Below are 8579 nucleotides of genomic sequence, written 5' to 3'. Positions count from 1 at the left end.
AGATCTCTATGCCATGTAGTTGAGAAGGAATTGATATTTTTCATTTACAGGCAATTGTTTGCGTTGCAGTTTTAAGACGGTTCCTTAACCCTCTGAGCAGAGGATAGCACATTTTTAGCTACATTTCACCTCCAAAAAGTAAATAGGTTCTACATAAAGCTGTCCCAACTATTTGTGGGCACCGTTTGTCACCGTTATAGTGCAATTTATGTGTATAGAGGACTCATCTCTAATATAACATGTCACACATTGTGTCAGACTGATGGAATGTTAGGTGTCTCATTGAAAGTCTAACATCTACCATGACTACTGGATGTTTCAATTCTAATAAATAACAACAATCCACACCGTAACAACAATATTGCTTTTTTAATAACTGCTTTTATTAAAGCGTACAACTTTGCTAACGAAAATGACATCAACAAACATCACTGGCCTGACTTGAGCAGCTCTGCCCGGGGATGGAGCCAGCAACTTAGCTGCTACCGGTCCGGTCCAGGCTACCTGCAGACCTCCTCTCCGACCTCCTTTTCAGCACCTCCCCTTAACAGGTGAGGTGGTGGAAATGATCAGAGTTGCATTCAACTTGAATAAAGATGAGAAACTCTGGTCTGTGGAGCCACTGGTCTAAGGGGAGGACTTCTGTTTAAACCATGTCCATTTGGGGATATTTTCTAGGACAGTAGAGGTGGTGAGCAGAGATGAATTCAACTTGGATAAAGATGAGAATCTCTGCTCTGGGGAGGAGAGTCACTGACCTTAGATGGTTTGTTGCCTTGATAAAGAGGATACTTTCTGGCTTGAGGAGAATATCATGTTTTGTGGAGGAAATGTGGCTTGATGACTTAAAGAGGAGGAGGAATTATTGGGTGACACTTTTAATTACCAATGTAACCTCAGTGGAACTGTGGCTTCATCGAGTTCCAGCTCTAGGCAGACAGCACGTCAGGAATGCTGTAAGACATCACAGAGACAGGTAAGTATCTATATATTTACATGTGTGTTGCATGTACACTAAACCCTCACATTTGGATAAAACATATATATAAACAGTGTAACATGAATACATGTTTAAACATTATTTACCTCATCTTAATTCTCTTCCAGATGCCTGGCCTTTTCTTGTTCTTGGAGGATGGCTCTGAAGTTTCAGCCTCTCCTGGAGCTTCTAGCTGCTGGCTCTCTGGCACCCCCTGTTGGTTCTCTGAACTCCCCTCCTGGCTCTCTGGCACCCCCTGTTGGTTCTCTGGCACCCCCTGTTGGTTCTCTGAACTCCCCTCCTGGCTCTCTGGCACCCCCTGTTGGTTCTCTGGCCACTCCTGCTGGCTCTCTGGCTCCCCCTGTTGGTTCTCTGGCTCCCCCTGCTGGCTCTCTGGCCACTCCTGCTGGTTCTCTGGCCACTCCTGCTGGTTCTCTGAACTCCCCTCCTGGCTCTCTGGCACCCCCTGTTGGTTCTCTGAACTCCCCTCCTGGCTCTCTGGCACCCCCTGTTGGTTCTCTGGCCACTCCTGCTGGTTCTCCGAACTCCCCTCCTGGTTCTCTGCCCATGCCTGCTGCCTCCTTGGCCCCTCCTGCTGGCCATCTCCAGATCCAACAGGCTCTTGGCTTACTTGTTGGCCTGTGGCCCATCCCGGCAATGCCTGACCGTGGTTGGAATCGTGGCTGTGTTGGGTGGTTAGACACCGGGTGTTGATTTGAGCATCAGCCTCCAGATTCATCTGCTCCAGGTACTTTTCCATCATCCTCTCCCTCTCCTCCTTCAGATTCTGATGAGTCCTTTTTTTAAGCAGGGACTGCTCTCTCCACTGCTTATTGAAATCCTCCAACTTCTTCCTTCTCTCCTCATCCTTCAGCAGCTCCTTCCTCTTCTCCCTCTCTCTCTCTGCCCGGGTCATGGTGGATATTACCCTTGGGTGTCCAGGGAAGGCTGGGAGGGGAGAAGAAGTAGAGTTCACATTCAACTTAGTGGATCTGGTATCAACTAAAATGTAATGGACACAGGGAATTAAGAATAGAAAACACAGTTGGAGCTCAATGATTCTTTAATCTTTTCAATTGAGCAAGGCATGGAATTTGTCAATAAAGTGCAATAATTCCCATCCCGAATTGACCTGACCCTAAGTTGAACATGAGCCCCAAATGGCACCTATTCCTTGTATAGTGCCAGGGCCTATGTGATAGCTTAGGGCTCCATGGCAACTAGCGGACCCCCGACCCCCCCAAAAGCCTTTTTTGTGTGTGTTTTTTAGGAACTCTTTCTGGGTCTCTACTTAGTCTTGAGAGTTAGACTAGTAGATGACATAAGGTATCATTTAAAAACGTGGTTGTTACATCAGCAGTATTTTTCTTGTTATGTCAGTCAGTCACTCAATTAGCCATGTCAGCTAACATATTCTTTGGACAGAAGTTTTATATTGAAACAATGATGCAACATGATGACTGGCCTGGAACTTATGTGTGTAGAGGAGACTAAAGAGGATGATGTCATAAGCAGAGGTAAAACAGGTCTTACCTATGTGGACGATCTTATAGCCCTCCTCAGCCTCTCTCTGATACGTTCTCTCCATCTTTTTCAGGTTCCTCTTCTCCCACTTCTTATTCACCCAGTCCACAGCTCTCCTTCGGATACTTTTATCAGGTGGGAGAATGTCCTCCTTGTCATCTTCCTCCTCCTCCTCCTCTTCACTGTTCTCTGTCTCACCCATCTTGTAATTCCCAGGGATCTCTCTTCTTTCCTCTTCTGACATCTCCTCTCTTATGTTTGCCTTTATGATGTTCTCTCTCTCTCTGATTAAAGCTAAATGGCTCTTCAATGGCTCTCTGCCTCTCCTCCTCTCTCTTTTCCTCTCTCTGCCTCTCCTCCTCTCTCTTTTCCTCTCTCTGCCTCTCCTCCTCTCTCTTTTCCTCTCTCTGCCTCTCCTCCTCTCTCTTTTCCTCTCTCTGCCTCTCCTCCTCTCTCTTTTCCTCTCTCTGCCTCTCCTCCTCTCTCTTTTCCTCTCTCTGCCTCTCCTCCTCTCTCTTTTCCTCTCTCTGCCTCTCCTCCTCTCTCTTTTCCTCTCTCTGCCTCTCCTCCTCTCTCTTTTCCTCTCTCTGCCTCTCCTCCTCTCTCTTTTCCTCTCTCTGCCTCTCCTCCTCTCTTAGTCTGAACATTTCTTTCTGTCTGGCAATTCCAATCTGTCGTTTTTTATCCTGCTCCTCTTGTTGTCTTGCCCTCTCCTGTTTTCTTTCCATCTCCAGCCGTCTTTCCTCCTTCTCCCTCCTGATTTGTTGTCCTCTTTCTATGTGTTCTCGTTCCCCCTTCAACACTTCTAACCTCCTCTCTTTACGTCTATTGAAGACTTCCCGTGCTTTAGCTTTAACATGAACTACTACATCTTTCTTCATGCTTACTTCCTTTCCTCTCTCTTCTCTTTCCATGTAGTCTTCCTCTGCTTTCTTAATAATCACTTCCTGCTTTTCTTCCATCTCTCTCTCCTGTTCTATCTCCAGTTCATTCTGCCCCTCATTTGTTCTTCCTGCTTCCTCCCTCTCTCTCATAATCATATTTTCTTTCTCCATCTCTTTCTGTTGCTGATCTTTTAATTCCATCTCTCCCTGATTCTCATTGTCTTTCTCCCTTTCTTTCTCTTTCTCCATTTGTTTCTGTCTCTCCTCTTGTTGTTGTCGTCTGTGTATCTCTTCTATCTTTCTCTGTATCTTGTTCTCCCTCTCTCTTCCCTCCTTCTCCATGTCAATTTGCTTCTGTTTCCATATATCTTCTTCTTCTTGATCTCTCTCAAACTTTCTCTTTCTCTCCTCTTGTTGTTGTCGTCTCTCTTTCTCTTCCATCTCTATTTGCTTCTGTTTACATCTTTCTTCTTCATTCTCTCTTTTAATCTCTCTCTGTCTCTCTTGTTTGCTTTCCATATTTTTTTGTCTCTTCTCCATTCTCTTTCTTTTGATCTCTCTCTGTCTCTCTTCTTCTCGTTCTTCCTCTTCCATCTATATTTGCTTCTGTTTAAATAGTTCCTCTTCATTCTCTCTTTTAATCTCTCTCTGTCTCTCTTCTTCTCTTTCCATATTTTTTTGTCTCTTCTCCATTCTCTTTCTTTTGATCTCTCTCTGTCTCTCTTTCTCCCTCTCTCTTTCTTCCTCTTCCATCTCTATTTGCTTCTGTTTACATCTTTCTTCTTCATTCACTCTTTTAATCTCTCTCTGTCTCTCTTGTTTGCTTTCCATATTTTTTTGTTTCTTCTCCATTCTCTTTCTTTCAATCTCTCTCTGTCTCTCTTCTTCTCTTTCTTCCTCTTCCATCTCTATTTGCTTCTGTTTACATCTTTCTTCTTCTCCTTCGCTCTCCATCTCCTTCTTCTCATCTACTTGTTGTCTCTGTTTTGGTACTTTCTCCATTCTCTTTCTTTCTACCTCTTTCTGTTTGTTGTTCTCACCCTCCATCTTCTCCTCCATGTCCATTTGGTTCTGTTTCCATTTATATTCGTCTGTTTCCATATTTTCTAATTCTAGCAGCTGTACCTTGATTTTCTTGAAGACTTCCTCCAATTCAGACGTCTTTTTGTCATTGATGAGGGCTGTCTCCATCTCCATCTCTCTCTCCACTCTATTTTTCATCTCCTCTTCTCTTCGTCTCCAATCATTTTCTCTCTCTCTGTCTCTATCAAATGTTCTCTCTGGTTCAGTCTCGTCTTTCAATCTAATCTCTTCTTTCATTCTCACAACCTCTCTGTCTAACACTAGTACATTTTGGTTAACCTGTTTCACTCTCTCATTCTGTCTTCTATATGCTTCTTTCGCTCTTTCAAATTTGATTTTGTATTGAATCTCTTTTGTTGTCATATCTTCTTTCAGTCTCTCAACCTCTCTCTCTAACTCTTTTACCTTTCCGTTAACCAGTTTGACTTTCTCATTCTCTGCAATACACATGTCTCTTTCTCTTTCAAATATGATTTCCTTTTCCATCTCTTTCAATCTCTCAATCTCTCGTTCTAACGCTTTTATCGTTTCTTCTGCCTGTTTCACTTTCTTCTTCATTTCTTGTCTTTCCAATTCTGCTTTTCTCTCCCTTTCCATCTCCCTTTCTCTCTCCCTTTCTCTCTCTCTTTCCCTCTCTCTTTCTGTCTCAATAGGTTTGTTGTTCCAGGCCAGTCTTGGTCGCTGATCCTCCATGACTTTCTGCCATAGCCTCAATCTCTCTATCTCTTGCTTCATTTTAAAAGGTGAAATTAGTGATAATCTATGACCAAGACATACTTTCAAAGGATTTGCAGAGAATGATACATAGAAATACAACCTAGACCTAGGTAATTGAATCAAACACTGGACAACATCAATAGCAGGGTTATTTTGATCAATTCATCTGGACAATTCATTGTCAATTAATGTATTGACATGTTTGAAAGAATTATGAGACATTTTATGGACAAATACAAACACACAACTAGCTTGCCCATTCAGTTAGGGGTTTGAGAAATTCCTGTTGCAATTTGTGTGATGTTATAACAATGTTGCCTCTGATGTTTATGCTTGTAGAAATTACTCCTACAAATGATGTTTCACTAATGCAATTATTTACAACCTGCACACATACAGTTATCAACAACAACAACAGTAATGATGTTAATAAGGAAGTGGATATTCAACCGGCAGAAGAAAGGCATAGGGGTTGAGATAAATGAAGGTTAGGTTCAGGACCTAGGGTTGGGTTAAGGTAAAGGTTAGGTATAGTTTCAGTGAGGTCAAGGTAAGGGTTAACGTTAAGGAAAGGCATAAAGGTTAACATTGGGTTAGTGTACCGCTGTCCACCGTCATTCATTTTCAGCTGGGTGAATATACACGGCCATTTAATAATAACAATGACATGTCTTACGTGGGCCAGTTGTAGATCCACCATCAGTAGCTCCAGCAGATGTTTGACTCTCTTGATCTCCTGCATTTTTCTCTGGTTCTCCTTCGCTTCTGTGACTCTCTCTGCCACCCCCTGTCTCTCTGCTTCTCTCTGTCTCTCTGCTTCTCTCTGTCTCTCTGCCTCCATCTGTCTCTCTGCTTCTCTCTGTCTCTCTGCCTCCCTCTGTCTCTCTGCTTCTCTCTGTCTCTCTGCTTCTCTCTGTCTCTCTGCTTCTCTCTGTCTCTCTGCCTCCCTCTGTCTCTCTGCTTCTCTCTGTCTCTCTGCTTCCCTCTGTCTCTCTGCCTCCCTCTGTCTCTCTGCTTCTCTCTGTCTCTCTGCTTCTCTCTGTCTCTCTGCTTCTCTCTGTCTCTCTGCCTCCATCTGTCTCTCTGCTTCTCTCTGTCTCTCTGCCTCCCTCTGTCTCTCTGCTTCTCTCTGTCTCTCTGCTTCTCTCTGTCTCTCTGCTTCCCTCTGTCTCTCTGCTTCTCTCTGTCTCTCTGCTTCTCTCTGTCTCTCTGCTTCTCTCTGTCTCTCTGCTTCTCTCTGTCTCTCTGCCTCCCTCTGTCTCTCTGCTTCTCTCTGTCTCTCTGCTTCTCTCTGTCTCTCTGCTTCTCTCTGTCTCTCTGCTTCTCTCTGTCTCTCTGCTTCTCTCTGTCTCTCTGCTTCTCTCTGTCTCTCTGCTTCTCTCTGTCTCTCTGCCTCCCTCTGTCTCTCTGCTTCTCTCTGTCTCTCTGCCTCTCTCTGTCTCTCTGCTTCTCTTTGTCTCTCTGACTCCCTCTGTCTCTCTGCTTCTCTCTGCCTCTCTGCTTCTCTCTGTCTCTCTGCCTCCCTCTGTCTCTCTGCTTCTCTCTGTCTCTCTGCCTCCCTCTGTCTCTCTGCTTCTCTCTGTCTCTCTGCTTCTCTCTGTCTCTCTGCTTCTCTCTGCCTCTCTGCTTCTCTCTGTCTCTCTGCTTCTCTCTGTCTCTCTGCTTCTCTCTGTCTCTGTGCTTCTCTCTGTCTCTCTGCTTCTCTCTGCCTCTCTGCTTCTCTCTGTCTCTCTGCCTCCCTCTGTCTCTCTGCTTCTCTCTGTCTCTCTGCTTCTCTCTGGCTCTCTGCTTCTCTCTGTCTCTCTGCCTCCATCTGTCTCTCTGACTCCCTCAGTCTCAGGATTTCAACCTTCCACTCATTCATTAGATCCCTTTCTACTCTTCTTCTCCTCCTTTCCTCTTTTAAAAGGGATCTGAGATGGTCTGTCTCAGACTGTAGATGTTCAATGATCTTGTCCTTCTCCATTCCACCATTCCTCTTCTTCTTTTCCTCCTCCCAGAGGCAGACTTGAAGTCTGTCCATCTCCTTCTTCTGATTTCGGATCGTTCGATCCTTCCCTCTCAACTCAAGCATGTGGGCTTCCTTCTTTGTACAGGTCTTCTTCTCTTCTCTCAGGAACTGAACCTCCATCTCTGCCTGCTTGTAGCTGGGAGCAAATGAATGTCAACACATTATTTAGGAAGTGAACTCAGACAATTTATTACAGCGTTAAAATAATAATTAAACCTCTGCGTAATTAAACTGTCTTTAATAACACAACTAACACAACTGTGACTTACAGTACGTGAATGTAATGAGTTGACTGTCCATGATGGCCAGAGGTGGGTAATGTGTAGCTCTGGTCCAGGGCGTTACGTACAGCTTGCAGACACTGAGCCTTCCTTCAGCAAGCCGCACATAATGCCCTGGACCAGAGCTAGGTTATGTGATGAATGACTTACAGACTGTTCCACATGATAGGAGGGGGTAAGAAGACAGTCCCAGTAGGAGACGGAGATCGTCCAGAAGAAGAAGAGGTGTCCATCTCCTCAGAGACTGCAGGAAAGGTCTACAAGTTTTATTTCTGGAAAATAAAGAGATGCCTTCGTTCAGCAACAATGTGTGTTTCTATGTTTCTGTCACTAGATGGGGCCATTGTACACAACATTTACTCACCAGGTCAGTTAATTCAGAAATAGTCTACACACTACAGTACTCAAGCTCTCGCTTACAACCCATCATGCATCAGCACAAGTAATATAATAATACCTCATCACAACTTCATAATCACAGTACACCTGGATTGTGTTCACAAAGTGTTTCAGGGTAGGAGTGTTGATCTAGGATCAGATCCCCCCTGTTCATCAAAACGTATTCAGTTTGATTTAAAAGACAAAATTGATTATTGATCAGCACTCCTTCTATGAGACTTTGTGAATATGAGCCTGTGTGAAAGAACCTTTCTGGCATATGCTGGCTAGACAGTACACAGACAGACAGATAGTCCGACAGACAGACAGATAAGTCAGCAAGACAGACAGACAGAAGAGTAGATATAGATGGACTGATTGATAGCAACAGAAAAAAACAAAGATATAATTGTATTTTATAATGTCAGAAAGAAAAAATATTTCAAATACATTAACGTTCACCTTCACATGTGTTATCTTACCATGACAGAATTATAGGCTAAGTAGGCTAGCGGTTGGTTCATGTATTGTAAACTTGTGTAAATATTTGACTCACCTCAAATCACACGTGTCAAAGCGCAGTTTTAGTGTGGAACCGAATAATATCTTTGGCATGAACTTTCTCTGGTCTGGAGCTGTATTGTTGCGTCATTTGAAACGCTTGAGCGTCATAATCGGTTCACCGCGCCTGCTTGATTGACAGCTAGAGGTTCTCCTGCGCA

The 8579-nt window shown here is 44.0% G+C and overlaps 2 protein-coding genes across 2 annotated transcripts; both read right to left on the bottom strand.

Moving 5' to 3' along the window:
* Positions 1–896: 896 nt before the first annotated feature.
* On the bottom strand, positions 897–2837 carry LOC145877119 (uncharacterized). Its single transcript, XM_082972411.1, has 3 exons — positions 2513–2837; positions 1443–1927; positions 897–929 (listed from the first exon to the last, which is right to left on the bottom strand). The coding sequence occupies exons 1-3, from the start codon at positions 2745–2747 to the stop codon at positions 897–899; spliced, it is 753 nt and encodes a 250-aa protein (XP_082828537.1). The 5' UTR covers positions 2748–2837.
* A 485-nt stretch (positions 2838–3322) lies between these two features.
* Positions 3323–5991, bottom strand: LOC145877118 (uncharacterized). The gene is made up of 3 exons (XM_082972410.1): positions 5864–5991; positions 4180–5199; positions 3323–3328 (listed from the first exon to the last, which is right to left on the bottom strand). The coding sequence occupies exons 1-3, from the start codon at positions 5927–5929 to the stop codon at positions 3323–3325; spliced, it is 1092 nt and encodes a 363-aa protein (XP_082828536.1). The 5' UTR covers positions 5930–5991.
* Between the last annotated feature and the right edge of the window lie 2588 nt (positions 5992–8579).

This window comes from Salmo salar, unplaced genomic scaffold, assembly GCF_965601325.2.
Source record: "Salmo salar unplaced genomic scaffold, fSalSal1 ptg000687l, whole genome shotgun sequence".
Classification (NCBI taxonomy): domain Eukaryota; kingdom Metazoa; phylum Chordata; class Actinopteri; order Salmoniformes; family Salmonidae; genus Salmo; species Salmo salar.
Note: the sequence above shows the minus strand (reverse complement) of the source record. Positions and strands in the feature narration are given on the sequence as shown.

What these genes read in the sequence shown, in the direction of transcription:
- LOC145877119 (XM_082972411.1), bottom strand. Translation starts at nt 2,747, where the DNA reads ATGTCAGAAGAGGAAAGAAGAGAGATCCCTGGGAATTACAAGATGGGT. An exon ending in CTATAAGATCGTCCACATAG is followed by an intron (nt 1,928 to 2,512) that starts GTAAGACCTGTT and finishes CTCCCCTCCCAG; the next exon opens with CCTTCCCTGGACACCCAAGG. An exon ending in GTTCAGAGAACCAACAGGGG is followed by an intron (nt 930 to 1,442) that starts GTGCCAGAGAGC and finishes CTGTCTGCCTAG; the next exon opens with AGCTGGAACTCGATGAAGCC.
- LOC145877118 (XM_082972410.1), bottom strand. Translation starts at nt 5,929, where the DNA reads ATGCAGGAGATCAAGAGAGTCAAACATCTGCTGGAGCTACTGATGGTG. An exon ending in TGGATCTACAACTGGCCCAC is followed by an intron (nt 5,200 to 5,863) that starts GTAAGACATGTC and finishes TTTAAAATGAAG; the next exon opens with CAAGAGATAGAGAGATTGAG.